Source organism: Leptinotarsa decemlineata, unplaced genomic scaffold, assembly GCF_025532065.1.
Source record: "Leptinotarsa decemlineata unplaced genomic scaffold, Ldec_3_MD MMD2_tig00002082_RagTag_RagTag, whole genome shotgun sequence".
NCBI classification, from domain to species: Eukaryota; Metazoa; Arthropoda; class Insecta; order Coleoptera; family Chrysomelidae; genus Leptinotarsa; species Leptinotarsa decemlineata.
The window spans coordinates 2,825,716-2,846,490 of NW_027412573.1; the positions used below are offsets into that span (position 1 = coordinate 2,825,716).

The following is a 20,775-nucleotide window of genomic DNA, read 5'->3' on the forward strand; positions in this document are numbered from 1 at the left end:
TTTGGGGGTGGCCCAAAGATGGGGGTTATTTTCCATTTTTAGGTACCTATTCTTATTTTTTCCATTGCTCTGAGCGTTTTCTACAATGAACTTTGAATAAGATAACCTTTTATGATTATCTGAAACATATCTACAACAAAAATATATTATATGTGTTTTGATGAGCGGAAACAAAAAATGGTAGCAATAATAACATCCGAAACGAACCCTATAATTATAATGAAAATTGAAATGAAGTAAATAATTTATATACAAAACAAATTGATTGTGCAATAAATGTTCGAATTGGAGTCCTTCCATTTCGAGACAAATAATGGGACAATAAGATGGGTCTGCAAGATCACCAGATCTTACTATTTTAGAGTATTTTTTATGGGGGACATTGAAAAATAGAATTTACGCTGGCAGAGAGATAGAAAATGTGGAAGACTCGAGATTGAGGATTTTGAATGATTTCGCAACAATGCATTGAATAATATGCAATGCAATGAATAATATGAAAAACCAAGTTTAAAAATGTATCGAAATGGAAGAACTCCAATTCTAACTTTTATTGCGCCAATTATTTTTTTGGGTACCTTTATAAATTACTTCATTTCAATTTTCATTACAATTATAGGGTTCGTTTCGGATATTATTATTGCTATCATTTCTTTTGCTACTTATTGAAACACATATAATAATTTTTGATGTAGATATGTTTCAAATTATCATAGAAGGTTTTTTTATTCGAAGTTCACACCCGAGATAGTTCACGAAAGTTGCCACATACGTGGCACAGATCACACCAGTACTTTGCAGACTTTTCAATATATCTTACAAGGAAGAGGTTTTTCCTTGTTGAATTGAAAGATTGCTTGCGTTTAGCCAATTCCCAAAAACCGTGGGGAAAGAAGATAAATGTCTTCGAATCGAATATAATAATGTCAGGACAAACAATTTCGCTTTCTGCTTCGAAGAGTTTGTTGGGGATTTAAAGTGGACACCAATATATTTTGGCACAATCAAGTGACTGGAATTGCAGAGGCTGCTCCTTAAAAGCTTGGAACACTGTTCCGAACCAGAAAAATATACACATCTCAAAAAATGTTGATGCTTCCTAAAGCTCAGATCAGAACTTCTTTGGAAAACTAAGGGCCGGAGTCCCTAGAGGCTGAGCCCTAAGAGTTGTCCTCGGAAATTGTCATAGTGAGATCCTCAGGGAGACCAGTGACGAAACCTGGAAAGTAGGCAAATTGGCAACGTAGCGTAGTCATACTTTTGAAATTTATGATGCACTTTTTAGAACCTTTGGTGAAGTAATGAATGTTGCTGGAGTTTTTTTCCCAACACCAAATCGTTATTTTTAACACCCCGACACGTGTTTCGATCACCAAGTGATCGTCTTCAAAGTGGGAGATTAAAACTGTTTTAATCTTCCACTTTGAAGATGATCACCAAGTGATTGAAACTATTTTAATCTTCCTCTTTGAAGATGATCACTTGGTGATCGAAACACATGTGGAGGTGTTGAAAATAACGATTTGGTGTTGGGAAAAAAACTCCAGTAATATTCATTTTTGAAATTGGCTACAAAGCCAATGGAGGCAGAAGTAGAAGAATATAACCAACCTACCATTATTGGCGAATGGATAAGAAAGTGTATATCATTCTGAAACAATAACTTCCACATTTGATGCAGCTTTTCTCTGAAATCAATCAACCACGGAAATGCATTTTACCAAATTTTTTGGAGTATCGTTATTCAATTCGATAAAGGCGATCAAATAGAAATATAACGCCTACTGCACGTAAATCCATGCGGGTCTGACCTACAATTCAACCTATCATGAACAGTACCTATTTTTCTTTCAATAGGAGAACAAATGAAAGGATACAATATCTCCCCGAGGAATTCTATCCGGCGCACGCCAAAAAAAAAACGAGAACAAATCGAGTAATCAATAAAACATTTTGTGGAACAGACACCACTAATGGAAGTTATTGGCTTTTTAATTTTTCTACCTCGCTCGCGTTTTTATCCAGACTTTATTACTCCCTGGAGAAAATATATCTCATTGTGTTACTTTTATCGGAAGCAGTAGCTCGTTTCCTTTGGGTATATATTTCCGGGTATTAAGTTATAGCTTGTCGTCAATAAGCTTTACCGTCCACTGGAAACCATTGTTGTATAATTGTTTGGTGCTTTGCTATATATTGGATTTCTGAACGAAGAGGAAAGAAATGTTCGGTTCTCGGTGTTTTGTTGATGGTAATAAATTGGATCAAATGAAGATAGATTCGTTGACATAATGTTTGTAGCAGGTCACATATATATATATATATATATATATATATATATATATATATATATATATATATATATATATATATATATATATATGCCAATATATATAGTAGTTTTTCGGGGATTCGGACTGATTAGAATAAATATTTACTCTTTTTAGCTGCCCGAGCTTTCGCTAATGTTTATTAGCTTTATCGAGGGCTGTAATATAAAAAGGACATAATAAATATATATATACATATATATATATATATATATATATATATATATATATATATATATATATATATATATATATATAAAACATAATAACGGATAAAACAGAATACCTGTGCTATGTGAGAATATTCAATTTGGAAATTTCAATTTTTTTCAATTTTGAAAGAAGTCTTCAACATCAAAATGACAACTTTTTGACATTGAATAATGTGAAATACTTTTTTGAATTTTTTATTATCGTTTATTATGGGGATTTATACTGTGTTAATATTGCAGGATGTATTCAGATTTATATTTTTTGTTAGTAAAAATGAATAAATTTTGCTCAGGTTGTCGATGTCTGTCTTTTTGTTGATATTGTTTTCTTCAATTTTGATCTCAGCCATTTCCAGAAATTGCCTTTTATTTGAATCTGGTTCGAAATGGAGAATTTTGGTGTTAGTATAATTGGCTGAATGATCATTATCTAGAACATGTTGTGTGAGTGCACAAGAATTTCGTTTTAAATTTTCACAATTACTTTTATGAAGAGCTATGCAGGTTTTTAATTGTAAAAATTTAAAACGAAATTCTTGTGCACTCACACAACATGTTCTAGATAATGATCATTCAGCCAATTATACTAACACCAAAATTATCCATTTCGAACCAGATTCAAATAAAAGGCAATTTCTGGAAATGGCTGAGATCAAAATTAAAGAAAACAATATCAACAAAAAGACAGACATCGACAACCTCAGCAAAATTTATTCATTTTTACTAACAAAAAATATAAATCTGAATACATCCTGTAATATTAACACAGTATAAATCCCCATAATAAAGGATAATAAAAAATTTGAAAAAGTATTTCACATTATTCAATGTCAAAAAGTTGTCATTTTGATGTTGAAGACTTCTTTCAAAATTGAAATTTCCAAATTGAATATTCTCACATAGCACAGGTATTCCGTTTTATCCGTTATTATGTTTTATATATATATATATATATATATATATATATATATATATATATATATATATATATATATATATATATATATATATATATATATATATATATATATATATATATATTAGCGACAGCTCGGGCAACTAAAAAGAGTAAATATTTATTCTAATCAGACCGAATCCCCGAAAAACTACTATTCTATACATACATACGGTCGTTACCTCGCTTCGAGGTTACACCTCGAAGCGAAGCAGTAACTCGTAACAGTAACAGTTATACGTGGAGATGTTTTAGGAAAAAGATATTCGGCAATTTCTTTTCAAATTTTTTCTCGTATTAATTGAGTAGATATCAGTTAACGAAACAAGAATTCTTCCTTTTCCCCTAAACAGAAAACTGGTCACTTCACGTAATAGTCTAGAAGTTATGACATGTCTAATAGATTCTTAGACATCCCGTATAGATGGATATACTTTTTCGTCATACCACTTTTCAATTCAGCTTCTAGTAAACAGTTCAACCTGGAAAGAAGTTGTCTCCTGTGTGCCGAATATACTACAAATATTTACCTAATACTGAAAGCAAATAAACAAGAGGAAATATTGCCTCGAATAATGTATGCTTTGATAACAACAAACTAAATCAGTAGCATGCTTTTGGGTGTGTTCCTTACTCCGATATAACAGGGGTTGATCCACCCTGTGGCAAGACTTTGTTATTCCGTTCTTCAATAATAACATATTTTCATTGGACTGACTCGGCTTTTAAAAATATTTTGGTAAAAAAATGTGGGTTAGTTCGTAAATGTATTTCCTGGATTTTGGAAAATACCAGATTGGACTGAATCCATCAAGGACGTTGACATACACTTTTGAAGTCAGATATTTATTGAATTGATGGATGTACTACGTTACTACGTGGTAGGAAATCATGATGGAGAAAAGATAAATGAAACTTACTACTTTTATTTGTAATCAACGTTACTGCAGTTTCGTTCTATACGGACATTTTCAAACTTATACAATATAAGCACGTTTTTGAAGACGGAAAATTCTAACAGAGTTAGGTGAGTTTCCCCATAATATAATTCCCTAATTCAAATGGGAGTCAAAAAGAGCGTAATATGAAGACAAGAGGGTAGAAGAATTTAAAGAATTTTTAAGGCGTCTCAACAGAAAGAGCTGAATGGATAGTTTTTTGGATAATATATCAATATGGGTTTGCCAACTCAAGTCATCATCAAGGGTCAGACCGAGCAGCTTAAGATATTCCGATCCACATAACTTTTTGTTTGAGGAGCAGATCATTTTTCTAGATTTGCTCTTGTTGAGGTTCAGGTTGTTTGCTCTGAACCAGAGTTCCGCATGACCACATGTTAGATGTAGCCTGGGATTTCTAGGTCTTCTAACTGGAACCACAAATGTGATGTGCGGTTGGCTCCTGTTGTTGACTCCGTGCGTTTGTGTTGTTTCCTGATTTCGGCAAACAAGTGTTTCCCATCTTTACACTTGGCTGCACCGCGCTGATGAAGTCAATAGCCAGAAACACGTGTCCGCCGTTTGCCCCCCTTTTTTGAGTGTTGTGTCCACAAATTGTTCAATTTTTGATTTATATCATTCACACTCAATAAAATATATATATATATATATATATATATATATATATATATATATATATATATATATATATTTATATATATATATATATATATATATATATTTATATATATAACGTAGGGAATGAATCGGGTATAGCAGTCAGAGGCAGAAAGATTGTAAAACTATATTTTCTGTTTAAGCTTTCGAGGCGTTTATTGTCTCTTCATCGGGAACTCTACAATAATCATTGAATAAACAAACGGGTATGGACAACGTGTTCATACCTACGAAAGTGAGGTTAAAATGGAGTTAACACATAAGTAACAAAGAGGATCCTCATATTTGTATGTCAAGATTAAAATTGGTTGAAAACATGTACTAGTCAGTCAGAATTTTGCAATAATATGAGATGATTGCACGAATAATATGAAACAATGAATTTGAAAATTGAACTCAACAGGTATTCAGACATGATTGACACAAAACATTAAGTTTGACAGAATTTCTTGTTCTGACCAATGCATTGCTGCCAATGAGATTTCACAAAACTGTGAAATGATGAATCACAGAGAGTGAAGATGAGGAGTTTCTGTTCTGAAATTGTTAAGTATTATCAAATTTATTTTCTTTATATAAACCTATCTCCTTTGTTTGTGTACATGTTTTTAACCAATTTTAATCTTGACATACAAATATGAGAATCATCTTTGTTACTTATGTGTTAACTTCATTTTAACCTCACTTTCGTAGGTATGAACACGTGGTCCATACCCGTTTGTTTATTCAATAATTACTGTAGGGTTCCCGATGAAGACGATGAACAGAAAAAAGAGTGTTACAATCTTCAATATATATATGATGTGTTGTTTTTCCGGGTGTTCATCCGTTGTGTACTATTCGATAGTACACAACGGATGAACACCCGGATGAACATATATATATATATATATATATATATATATATATTGAAAATCAATATCTCCCAGTTTCATGATAGAAAGCAACATTTCTGAAGAATATATGAAAATGGTCAAATATTGATGTCAATAAGTCGTATATTTGATATTTATAATAATATTTCGTGCTGTAGACACTTCAAATAATTCAAAAGTCTGGAAATTTCGACAGCAATCTGGTATAAATATCTATGAAGTAGATGGTTTCGCGTTCGCTCCGAAGGTCGCAATTTTGAAGTGCATTGGAGTTAATTTTTTGGAAAATATCAATTATGGAAAGTGATCATGGAATTATTCAAATACATTCAATCAAATACATGAATTGAAAGCTGTTTCAACCTCAACTTCAATATTCTAAATCAAAAACACTCAGTATTCACAATTCCATCTTTTGATTTTCCAAGTTCATATGCATCAAAATTGATACGATTGCGTGATAAACAAATATAAATCAATCTCCAAATTCGCATTACTGGAGTTTTTTCCCAACACCAAATCGTTATTTTCAACATCTCGACACATGTTTCGATCACCAAGTGATCATCTTCAAAGAGGAAGATTAAAACTAAGGACTAGTGCGAGCTAATTCTATTTATGCTATAAAGGTAACTCATACAGGTAAACCATCCAGGCATACCAACCTAAATTAATTTTACAATTTTGCCTTACCTATTATTTTACAATATATGTTTATATAAAACAATTTTCAGCTATATAAAAATTAATTTCACAATATTGCCTATCCAAATTTATTTTTGCAATGTGTCCTTATGTAGTAATCAGTAAACCCAACAACATTATTTTATTTCATTTTAACAAGCTATATAGGTATAGGTACGTCATCGTTATTCATAATATCATTGTGTTTACTCATTTCTACACTCTCATAGGCATCTAGTTGCCTGTTGTTGTCAACTTGTCTAACTAATCCTAATGAACTGAAGTCTATGGAATGGTTTTGTTGCAAAATATGATGGGCGACTGCTGATTTTTCAGGTCTTCTATAATTTAAGTGTGCTATGTGTTCCTTATATCTTACTTTAATAGATCTTTTTGTCTGTCCATAATATTTTGCATCGCAGTCCTTACATTCAATTTCGTAAATTCCAGACTTTTCCGAATTCTCGACTTTGTCTTTTGGACTTCCCAAAAGGCTCTGTAGTGTATGACTTGTTTTAAAAACCACCTTCATACTTAGTTTCTTGAAAATCTTTCCTCGTATATTGGTGGTATGGAACTGAGATGTATTTATCTTGGTTTTTCTCCTTTCTGAAAGTCGAAAATTCGTTCATCCTTAACGTAAACTTCGTTTTTCTTATTATGTCATTTAAAATACCCCTCGAGAAACCGTTAGTGACTGCTATTTCCCGTATTGTACGTCTTTTTTTTTTTGAACCTATCATGTGTTAGAGAGAAAGTCAATAGACGATGCACTAAAAAATTCAACCCAGCACGTTTATGCTGTCCACACTGATGTGAACTGTCAGGAATATACCTGTACGAGCTTGTTTCTTTTCTAAATATATCGTATTCTAACCCTCCATATTGGCTCCTCATTACCAAAACGTCAAGAAATGGTAGTTGTGCCTTACTTTCTAACTCAAATGTGAATTTTATTGATGGACATCTATTATTTAAAATGGAAACAAAGTCGTCAATATTCGATTTTTTGGTAACGAATATCGCAAAAATATCATTCACATACCTCAGCCAAATCCTAGGAAAATACTTCGACTTTTCTTTGGTTTCCATTTCGAATCTGCTCATGAACAGGTCTGCCAGGTAGGGGGACAAGGGGTTTCCCATGGCCGTTCCTTCCTGTTGTTAATGAAAGCAACCTTCTACCTGGAACCGATTTTGTTTCATACACAAATTAGTAAGAGAAACGAATTCATCGATTTCGTTACTATTGAAATTATTTTTCTTCAGTAATTCCCTGAGGTATTGCAAGGTCTGTGGAATTGGGACGCTAGGAAATAAGGAAGTAACATCAAAAGAAACCAAAATCTCATCCTCTTGCAGAACCACGTTTTTTGTATGTTGTATGAACTCTAAAGAGTTTTTATACCAAAACCTGGTTCCGCAATGAACAAGGTTTCAAATTCTTCAGTGAGCCACTTTGCTATTTGGTAGGTAGGAGCTCCAATAGCTGACACGATGAGGCGCATTGATTTTCCCGGTTTGTGGGTTTTTGGGAGGCAATATAGTTCCCAATATAGTTGGGAAAAAACTCCAGTAATATTCATTACTACACCAAAGGTTCCAAACAGTGCATCATAAGTACTTATTTTTCATCGTGTTGTTAAGACGTTTCTAACCTACTGAAAATTTCCATTACATTTTAAGAAACGTATATATGATTCAGGATATTTTAACGTGTATACAACATCCCAAAAATGACGTAGATAGCATAGAAACATCATTTTTATTGCTGTCCATCATCTCCAAAACAAAAACTTTAACGTAACGAAAGAATGTTCAGCAGAATACCTCACTCTGTATATCATTCCGAAATATCCTTTTCTAGTTTCCATATACACAATTCCATTCCCCGACATCACACGAGACTACTCAATGTCGAAACCAGCTGCGTAAATCAAATTTCCCGCTTTTGAATTTTCCTTTCGTTTCCAGGCCTTTGAAGAACTGGAGGATCTTCTCGCCAAGTTTAATATATGCATCGCCATTAAGGAAAAGTTGGTCAAAGATTCGGGAGTGGCTAGGGAATCCGCATACGATAATATCGTTCAGAAACTTCTGACAAAGCCAAGGGCACGAGGTAAGTTGTCTGAGATTTGTTATTGTCGGGGTTTATCTGAGAAGTGGCAGGAGTGGGATTTATGACACGCCTGCGACAAATTTTTCCTTTCCTTTGCTCGCAAATGACCCGCGTTGGGGTGACTTATGATCATAACAAACGGTTCCCGAGTTTTCTTGGGAAAGTTTAGGATAATGAGTTTAATAATGTTGATGAATTAGTTGGGGAATTCGCGTTCCTAGATGTCTTAAGTTATATCCGCTCTTGGAGCCGGAGACACTTCATCTTGGGCTAATGAAGCAGAAAAAGGATTTTCTTGATTTTTTATATAGAAGTGCAGAAAAAACTTCGCTGAGAGATAAGTTTCGTCACGCTCCTCCATCAAAAATATAAAAAATACGTAACTTCCAAAGGAAGGAACACCCTCAGAAGTCTTTTAGATGAATATGGCTGAACATCTGGACTAGTCGGATGTTCAAAGTAGAAAATTTACCTATGTTTTCTTTCATGTTCGATAAGGGCTGTGGAGTTTTTCATATTTACTTTCTTAGAACCTCTAATATGTTCTGAAACTAGTGTTTCCAGATACCGAATTACATAGCATTCGAGTATGTTGGTGAGCAGAATATTGCTCACATGCTAGAAGCTCCATCGCTGAATATATTATAATAATTATATTATAATAAATATTGAAATAAATAATAAATAACAATTGGTTATAAACAAATAGTGACCAACGTTATATTTTTTTCTGAAACAGAAAAAAATTATAAAAACAGCTATATATGAAAAAGTGCTATATTTTGTTTTCTCTTTGAGGCAATTGCAAAGATTTGTTATATTTTTTAATTGCAGTCACTTGTTTCAGGAGTTAGGCGAAGATTGACTCTATCAACTGTAGTAGAAAGAGATTTTGAACCGAAATGATGTTTCACATTTATTTGGACATTTTAAAATCGAACCCATATACAAACATTTGGCTGCAAGGTATATATTTCGACAGCATTTTTGCTGGAAACTACCGACTAATTGGTTGTTTGGGTTTTTCCTCTGAATATCGAACGTGTTTGAAATGAATACATGTTCAATGGAATACGTTTTTTTGGTACAAGCTGGAAATATTTAATTGGCGTATTTCGTTTTCCAGATTTTCTGGATCCACTAACAAATTTTGTAATCCGTGTTATTTGCAATTGAGCAAATTGGAAGAAGTCGAAGTGAATGGAGTATTTTTCTGTACAAATAATAATATCCCTCGTAGGTTAACACTCAAAAACTTCAAAAGACATTTTACTGGGATTAGAAAAAAATCTACGGTATTATATTTCTCTCAAAAAGCCTCGATAGATGACGAATAGGATAATTTGATTTCATCGAATAGTTGTTCTCCGATTGTTTGTACAGTATGTATCAAAAATCTAAATGGAATTGAAATTTAGAAAAATGTTGGCTTTCTTCTTCTCCATCTTCAGGTATCATTTTTCAAAGAAAGTAGGAAAGCAATCAACAATTCAACAAGAACCCCTAGAATTCGAAACAACTCTCTTTTTATCTTATCTAGAGGACTCCAGGAAATCGGTTGGAGGGAAATATAATACATTCTTACGAAACTGCAGCTGCATGAACAGGTGTTTGAGTTTGATGAATAAATAGGGAACATTCTCGTTCATCAATAAAACCTCGTTCTTGAAATTATTCATCATGAACAACACTTATGAAATGCTATTCATATAGTAAGTGTTTCCTAAATTATCCAATCCAATTTTTTCCTCTAGATTTTCAGGACAACTATCTACAAATTCGTAAGGAAAAACATGTTTCACATAATCTCCATAAGAACCATTTCTCAAGCTGCGATCGATCCTTCCAAGTGAAGAAGGGTTTCGTAGAGGGATCGATTCGTCTCTTGCTTCATGAAGCTCTTCCACTGAAAGGGAACCAGAACTACGAGGACTGCAACTCATAATTGGCGGGCAGGAATGACCTAAGTCCATTGACCGCACTGAAAAAGAAGAAGGTGGATCAATCACTTGTGAATTAACCTTGACAGGGGACTGATGAATATCCACGTGTCTCGGCTTGTTTCGAAGATATTTCAGTTCCGTACTGAAATTAGGGCAATGCATGATCTCATCAAAATTATGTGAAGGAGGAATAGTTCCAAGGACCGAAGCAGCATTGCCACGTTGAATAGCACTACTAATTTTTTCTATCAAAATAGAGGTAGAACGGTGGTCTTTCGTTGATTGGCCTATTCTCCTTCCAAGTTCATGAACGAATAACAGAGACTCCGGGCCATGAACACCAAAAGTTTCAACCGCTACTGGATGAAGCAGATAGTTGTTTCCAAGATTTTGGTATTTTTTTTTTCTTTTCAATTTCTAGTCAGACAATGCTGCAGTTCCAGCAGACTTGGAACTTTCGGCTAGATGGGAAGCCGCAACCGTGTCAACGCAAGTGAAGTCCCATACCACAGGTTTACCGTATTTCTATGGTATGAGAGACATACCATCTGATCGTTTACCATCATCTCGACTGGTACCTAAGGATTCCAGAATTGCAGGAACATGAGCTGACAACATAGCTCTTTTCAATATGTCGTTCACTTGGTGATGTCGAGATGTACGCCCTGCACTTCTCCTGCAACTCAAACCATGTGTACCTTTCTCATCAACTATACTACCACAAACACAAGTATGAGGCACATAAATAGATAAACCCATCCTAAGTTCTACTGCTATTCTGAAAGATTCATCGTATAATAGTGTTCCAAGAGATGCAACAGGTAAAGCCGTCAGCCAAGCACCCGATTCCTTGATCATTGCTACTTTCAGACAAGCCTTATCGTATACACTTGTTGATTTCAGAAGTATATCAGTTATAATGTTCAGAAAAGATCGGTCCCATGCACTTTGTATTTTCTTTTTATCTGTAGGAGGAGCAATATCAGTTGCGGCATGCCAAAGTGATTCACCTTCAACATAAAAAACGTCTTGGATATTGATGAATATGGAAGAAAAGATGGAATCGATAAGATCAGAAACACTATTGACTGATGATAAAAAAGCTGGTAAAGCTACGGAAGAAGCCGAACGTAGCCCTAGTCCGCCAAGGTTTACAGAAAGCGTTGCTTGTAGCCATGAATCATTATTAAAATGATTGTTTGTAACATATTCAGTCGTGCTGCAGAGTAAATTTATCAAATTCGTCAAGCTCTAACTGACTTGACCAAGTGGGGAAACATCTGAGAGCGTACATGAGTTTTGGAATCGCCAAACAATTTTTCGAAAGAAAAAATGCAACGTGTTCTGGAAGTTCATTCAATCTGGGGGTCAGCAATTTGAGTGATTCCCGTTTTTCTTGAAGATGTTCTGAAAGTGAATCTTTATAAAAGGAGCACCGAGAAAACTCCATTTAGATTTTTACAAAATTCTTATGTCAGGAGCCAATTTCAAAATGATGGATCCGAAAATATCATTCGCAGTTGAAAGAGTAATCAACTCGCATTCTTCAAAATTTAGTTCAAGTCCAAGATGTTTTGAATAATCAAATGATTTTTTGTAAATCTTTTGAAACACTGTTTTCATCGCCAGCGATTGAGCCATCGTCCAAATACCAACAATTAAATTCAGATGATAAGCTACTAGTGAGTTCGTTGATGGTCAGACAAAAATGAGCAGGTCCTAAGGGATCACCTTATTGAACACCTCTTTCAGACAGAATCAGATGTTCACTAAAACTCAAATAAGAAGCTGATTTATAACACTAACTTAAGAAAGGATATAATCCTGGGAAAGAATTTCTAACCTTACGAAGGAAGATGTTTCAATCAATCATGTTGAAGGTATCTTTGTCTATTTTCAGGAAAATTTTTGAATCGGGATTTGGATGAAGATTAATATATCTACGAGCAGCAGCTTCACATCCACCTGTAGTACCGAAACCAAACTGTAGTGGATGTAACATCGATCCTAGTTCGTCTTCAATCCTCATACAACCAAGTTTAGCTACCAATCGACGATAAAAGGTACCGACGGAAATCAGTATTACTCCTCCATCCTTTTTCCGAAGAGCACACAGTGAATCATTCATTATGGAATTGAATTGGATATCTTTCACAGGATGTTTCACATCCGATGTTTTGGAATGAAACACTTGCCTCTTCAGCACCAATCTAGATAACATTATAAGATGTTCATAAAATTACAACTTTGTCATAAATGAGTTAAATCTATTCATGTCATCGATGACATTCATTCGCTAATTTGATTCAATCCCAGCCATAGGATTCTTGTTCAAATTGAAAGGGGAATCAGGTAGGTGACGTGACTGTTTAAGGGCATCATAGCCCTGCTTAAATAATATTACCAGTTCCGTTGGTTGCTAAGGAAAGTCTTGAAATCTTTTCATTTTCATTTCAATTGTTCAATTTCGAATTTTTTGCTCAATTTTTATTTTATTGTACTTTATTTTCAGGTTGTTTGCTCAATATATTTGTTATTCTCAGCTATTCTTTTCAATTCGTTATTTCAGAGATTTCAAATGATATCCATATTAGACAATGGAAGTCCGAATTAAGGAAACATTGTCAACCACCTTTAAACAAATTTTCAAATTTATCCGGTTGAGAATCGGCATTTTCCACCATCACATAATGAAAAGTGATAATTAAATATTAACACCTCCCAAAAGTTTTGGCAAAAGACGCAGAATTCAAAAACCTTCAACGTTCCCATCATCCATAGTAACATATTTTCCAAACAAAGACTCACAAAATATTCCTCTTCAACAAAACATTCCCTAACATTTCTCCGCTCTCCATTATTATCAAAATAATTCCATCAGATTATTCAAATTCATCATTCTTTTCATCTTTCCTTCAACCGTCTCAATCTTAACGCGTCAACGACAATCACCTTCTTTTGTGTACATTCTGCTGAAATATATATTTTGGAGCTCCAAATGAAACTCATTCGCTCGTCAATTCGAGTCTCTCTACGATCCCAGAGAGTCTGGTGTCTTAGAAGATTATTTCGAGAACGTTGATCATGAATGGACGGATATTGAAGTGACTGACAGCTCGTCAGCATTTGTCACCAGCTTTTTCTTACTGTCTCCTGCTAATCATGAAAATTGAAATGGAAGAATGCCGAGTGAACATGATGAAAAAGAGATAGGAGCTCTTTGGATTATTGTAGTCGATGATGAAGACACTTGCTACATTATCCAAGTCCATACATACGATAGGTCCATACTTTCCTCCGAAAAATATAATCATTTTCTGAAATAAGGATGTAAAGGAGTTCTTTCTAATCTCTGACTGGTTCTGCATGAATTCATTGCATATAAATGCAGAAAAACTCAGTCAATGTATGTTCATAAAAGGAGAAAACAAGTGCCTACCATTCATGTGAATATCAATAATGAAATTACAGAAATCTATACAGATATTATACATGTGAAAGTTTGTCAGGATGGATGTATGTATGTATTTTTGTGGCTCTTCCACGCCTGAAGGACTGGACGGATTTAGATGAAACTTTGCATAAATATAGTTTATACATCAGAATAACATATAGGCTACAATCGGTCATAATGCAACGATAAGTATTAAGTGAGTTGGAAAAATGATTTCTCCTTGAGAGGTATCTTGGCATGCGTGTTTTTTTTCAGTTTTTTGAAATATCATCTATTTTAAGTTTCAGTTTAATTTTCCCACTTAATTGGCTACTGTTTCTTGACAAATTCTATGTCACTGTATGTCACTGAGGAGTATTATCATTATTATCACATCCTGAAATTCGAATTTTTGTCATAGTAGAAACAGATATGATCAACAGAAATCTCAAACCAAGATAGAAGAAACTCTCAACGACAATTTGTGAAATCAAGCTTCAACATCGATCATCGAATGGTATTCACCTCCTGTCTCTCTCTCTCTGCAGCTTTCACTGCGAGTATGTAACTGAAAGATACTCAAGCTAAAAAAAACAATGCAGAGTTTATTCATAATTGAGTAATATTTTCAGCCCACTCATCAAGTTATTGATGAATTGTTGAATTGTTTTATCTATTCGAAAAACAATGTGTCTTCATTTACTCTTATGAAGGAAACTCTACCCGTTTGACCAATGTGAAAATTGACATCACAACCGCTAATCAAATCATTTAAATAACACTGGTTTTGGGAGGCAAACATGAAAATTATCTCCACGCGCTCAGGTATACTGTAAACCATCGTGACAACTAAAGCTGTATGACAGTACAGATCGTACAAATGATGAAAACTAATGACATTCAAAAGTCTCAAACAAACCAAAAATTATTGACTCTGACAGAACCCAAAAAACAGATATTTCCAACTTGTTTTGCAAAAAAATTAAGTTTTTATTCAACAAAAAAAGTATCGATGGACACACAAGTCATAGTAAGCCGGCTGATATTGAACTTCGTGCAGACTTTGACAATAGGCTGTTTTATTGTTTACAAAACAACAGAACCCACTTTAAACATTTACCCAATTAACATTTTTAATAAATTTGTAGTTCGACAAAAACCCAATTAAATATTCCATTCAAGCCAAAGTTGAACAATTATTGCATCACCCTGTACAATTATTATTCATACCATTGGATAGCAGTTTTTATAGTATTTTCAATGATGTATCACAAGTAGGGGTTTGCAATTCAAACTTATTGTGTTTTGGTGGGTGGGGCCTAGGGGATTGATGGGGGTGAGTTCTCTTTCATGTCACTTCAGTTCCCCCTTACTATCCTAGAAACGGTTTCAAAAATTTTTCGATATCAGCTTTCGTTCGTGAGATATAGCCCATTGTAAGTTTTAAAATTGACTCACTGTATTGTTGGGTTCCTAGGATGGGTTTTTCAGTTAGAGTTCAGACTACAATTACAAAAACAGGAGACAAATTCAAGGTTACCTACACCACTCTTCCTGAAGTAAAAGTGAAACTGAAAGTATTTTGTACCCAGTTGATGCATTTGTAGTTGTTTGAGAGGTTGAATCGATAGTAAATAGCGCAGTCAAATTGGCGGTATTTTCTTTGTTTCATTCTCTTACATTTCACAGAATTTAATATTTTTTATATAAGATTTGTTTGTTTGTCCATGGAGTCGTTGTTTCACTCATTATAATAATAATAATAATATAATAATAATAATAATAATAATACATTTATTATTTAACAGTACATAAAGAAATACAAAATAACTTTGCAAAACGAAAGTATCAAATGCAGGAAGAGAAGAGTTTGAAACTTAATCTTCTAGAATGTTTAGAAATCAATAGAATCAGGATTTCGGGTAATTTACTGAATGATCAATTAGAACTCAATAACTCTCCGTTACTGAATATATTTTTTCAAATGTGAAAATGGAACATAAGTGCAGGTAATTTAATTCGTTAGAAACTCAGGTAAAATATCAGCTACTTAAAATTCAGGTACTTCGTTTACAGGTACTTTGATTTCAGGTACTCCATAAACTATATATATATTTAGTATTGAATGTGTAGAATTAGTTGAAAGACACGCCAGATGAAGCCATTGTATGGCGAAACACGTGTTGCGTTTTTGTGAAACAATTTAGTGAAAATCTCACAATAAAGTGTTTTTAGAATACGTTAAAAGGGGAACAGTTAGAATCTGCAGCCAATTTTTCCACAGTCCCCTTGAGAAGCCAATAAATACATATACATGATAAAAAAAGTAAACTATACATTTTCGAACTCTAATCAAATATTTTGTTAACCAATTTTGGTTGTTGAGTAGGATTTCATAAAACATTATCAAAAGGTACAAGCAATAAACTATTGTTGACTATTGTTTTATCTTCCCCTAGGAGATGATCACTTGATGATCGAAACACGTGTCGAAGTGTGAAAATAACGATTTGGTGTTGGGAAAAAACTCCAGTAATATTCATTACTACACCAAAGGTTTCAAACAGTGCATCATAAGTATTGTTGACTAAATAGAAATCGTATATACCTGAATTCAAATACATCATAAGACAAAGAAAAGTTAGGTACATCCAGGACATCGCCGAAAATCCCTATATTATATGAGAAAGATCGTTTGAATACTTCTTCTTTATGCTTGGGTATAGTTAGCATGTTCCTCCGTCGCAAGTTCAAATGATGCACGTCAGTCCTAAATCCAACTTTTTGATATGAGTATTGGGGGATTTTATTTTTCAAAATTTTGTAAAAAAAAATTTATATGATGCTTTCGAAGGTTGAACATACGTAGCCACCCAGCATTCTTCAATTTATGTGAAATACGCATAGGACGCCGTATTCCATATATCATTCTCATACAAGAATTTTGAACCATCTGTACTCTTCTTATATCAGAACTATCGATACAAGGTTCATAAACTACGTCACAATGATTGAAATGGAAGAGAACCATACTATCACACAACTTGATTTTCAATTTGTAGTTCAGAAAGTGTCTTTGACTGTAAATGTCATTATTGTCATTATATTCTTTGCTGAGGTCACTTCCTGATCAGTGCCAAATAAGAGTGCAACAGATTTAGTTGAGTGGATTTTTAATGAATGACTATTTGTGAGGGTCAATAATTGATTTAGGTCAGAATTGATGCCGTCCGTAGCTTCCGCTAGATCACAAAATTTGAAAGAAAGATATAGCTGTGTGTCATCTGCATGAAAATGGTATTTACAATTTGTCAGGTGTAGACAGAAGTTGCTGGTGTAAATGGTGTACAATAATGGTCCCAAAATACTTCCCTGTGGAACGCCCTGACATATGTTCACAGAATCCGAATAATTTCACCTGTTGCGACCTTCCAGATAGATAAGACTCAATAATTAAACAAGCAGTTGCTGTGAATCTGTTTTAAGGTATCAAATGCCTTGGAGTAATCAAGTAGAACTAGAGCACACATTTCATTATTATCAATTGACCTCAATATATCATCAGCAATAGCACATAGTGCTGATGAACAACTATAGCCAGACCTGAATCCACTCTGATATAAGGGAAGTATATTATTATCTTCGATGTGTGTTCTCATTTGCAGTTCAAGAATTTTTTCTAATATGTTCGATAGGGTTGGCAACACGCCTATACTTCGTAGGTGACTGTATTCCATTGGGTTACTGATTTTTGCTAATGGAAGTACATAAGCACGCTTCCAAGCTTTAGGAAAGTAACAACAATTCAAACATTCATTCACAACATTCCAATTTGAAACCCCGGACTTTCATTTTTTCTTGGAGTGAGAAAAATTACTTCCTCGTACAGTGACATGAAGTTGAGAAAACAAAAAAATACAGACTTAGTGTAAATTCTCGATTCGCAAAAGACCAGTGTACTGCTTGTAATTGATTTCGAATACTTTTTTCTGTAGTCTTCCACCACCTAGAGGCGAAATGTTATTGAGGAAAAGGATTTTCCATTGAATCACACCAGAAGCAGTTCCTACTCCCCCTGGAAATGGAAACAATCGCGAAATGACTCTGCCTTCTGCATATTAAAAGCAAAATTTGCATTCTTTACCACTGAAAAGTTAGAATATCGTCGTTTTTCCTTTCGGAAAACTGGAACGAGAAACACAGTTGTTTACCCCTAATTTCCCGATGCGAATTGAAGTTTATGCAATTCGGTCTCATCCTCGATGATAATGCGGCAATTTGTATGCTATTCAAAAAAATTTAAAGCTGGAAACGTGTTTCTGAAGTCGAACGATGTATGTTTCTGAAATTAAAATTTTCCGAAAACTCACTTTGATTATGTTCACAAATATGTTTCTACACTATCTACGTGATCACCAAAAGACCTAATTCAAGGATTACAGAAATAAACAAGGCTTCCCAAGGCGGGCTGTTGCAAAGTCCAGCTTTGACATCAACGGCCGACAAGATTCGTCCTCTTTCTTCCACAGCAGCTTTCACTAACGGCAACTAGATGAAAGAAAAGCTTCACAACGAAGTACTATTGATTCATCATCAGATAGCGCTGTTTCGACTCGCCATAGGTTGAGGTGTGTAATCCCTTGCAAAAAAAAACAAATTGAAGCCACGACTCATAGACATAAATAAATATAATGAAGCACGACTCATAGACATAAATAAATATAATGAAGTCTTGAAAAATGAAGCAGAGGAAATGACTCAACAATATAATAGGTAACAAAGGTGTTAAAATACTCAGTCCATTGAAGAATAACACTACTGTATACACACACCAAAAAAATCTAACAGTGATTGGTCAGTTTGAAGGTGGTTGACAATGTTTCGTGGTGTATTTCATTAGTTCGGACTTCCATTGTCTGATATAATATAAATTGATTTGAAATCCCTAAAAAAAAATAAAAAGATTAACCGAAAATAACAATTTTATTGAAACAAAAGACTGAAATTACAAAAAAATAACATACAAGCTACAACCAGAAAATGAAAAATTGAAATATTATTAAAAGTTGAAAATTAAAAAATGAAAAATAAAAATAAAAGTTTAAAGATTCCAAACCAAGTTACGTCACGACGTTTCGATTGTTAGTATCCACAATTGTCTTCGGGTGATAACTGGACTTATTCCTCTGAGATCTGACTACTTATAGATCATTCGGGTGCTTTCACCTATCCCCTCTTTCCTCTTTCCGCTTCATTGGTTTCAGCGGGAGATGACCGTTTGGCGGGAGTTGGTCGTTTTTCGCTTGATAAGAGGTTTCCATATATTACGTATCTCTACGCTAGCTTGACTAAATGCGTTGTTGAACAACATATACGCGGCTTGCTTGAATTTTCTCCTAAACCAGTGTTACTCTTTGTGGATGATTTCAGCTTGAGCGCATTTGATATTATGTTGATAAGTCCAAACATGCTCTGCTATTCCGGATTTGCTGGTTTCTCCTCGCTGTGTGTGTTCCTTGTGCTCAGCAATGCAAACTTTCAATATCCTCTTAGTTTCACCGATGTATGATTCTCCGTACTCGCAGGGTATCCGGTAAATGCAATTCTTGGAATCGCAGTCCGCGTTTGGTGACTTGGTTTTTGTGAGGCTGCTACGGATAGTGTTCCCAGATCTTAAACAGGTCCTGATGTTATACTTGGGCCCAATCCTTCTTATCCTTTCCGATAATCCTCTGATGTAGGGAAGTACAAGTACTGGTTGTGGCGGCTCCTCTTCCTTGTGGAGCTCTTGCTGTCTTCTAGCTAAAGCCTGTTTTACCATCACTCTGGAGTAACCATTTCGTTGAAGGTCATTTTCGAGACCTTCTTTTGTATTACAAAACTCGAAAGCACGGTCTAGTCTTGATGATTCCTCTCTTAGTCAATTGATGGTGGTTGGATTTCTGGTTCAGATACTGTCCTGTGTGAGTGGGTTTTTGATATACAGATGTTTCCCATTTAGTATCGGTCCTCTTCACCAATACGTCTAAGAAAGGCAATTCGTTGTGGACTTCCTTCTCCATTATGAAAGTGATGGAAGGACTTACGTTGTTGATGTGCTTCAGGAAAATGTCTAGTTCTGCATTCCCATAGTTCCATATTATGAAGGTGTCGTCTACGTATCTCAACCAGACTGGGGGCTTCTTGTGGGCTCCTTCAATGACCTGAATTTTAAACCACTCCATATATATATTTTAGCTATAATCGGTGAAAGTGGCGATCCCATTGGCAGTCCCTCATCTTGCGTAAAAAATTCGTCCTTCAGTTGGAAGTAGCAGTTTCGTACACAGCATCCTAGTAATTCCATGATTACTAGTATCGGTAAGTTTGTTCTATCTTTCAGCTATCCGAAGATGTGGACCTGAAAGATAGAACTGCAGTTTCCGGTATTGGTCAATCTAACGTTCTCAGAATTTTACAAAGACACAACTTCCATTCATACAAAATTAAATTAATTCATGAATTAAGTAATGATGATTGGGATCGAAGGCAAGAGTTTTGCGAAATTATGGCCGAGCGTATCAACAATAACCCAAATTTTTTGTACAACATTTGCTTTTCTGACTAAT

At 34.4% G+C, this 20,775-nt stretch overlaps 1 protein-coding gene across 1 annotated transcript in view; it reads left to right on the forward strand.

The window, feature by feature from the left end:
• Positions 1–20,775, forward strand: part of LOC111507031 (metabotropic glutamate receptor 2) — a 369,065-nt gene that overhangs the window by 193,133 nt on the left and 155,157 nt on the right. The window contains 1 exon segment of the mRNA XM_074176817.1: positions 8,647–8,791. Coding sequence (XP_074032918.1) covers positions 8,647–8,791 — 145 coding nt within the window.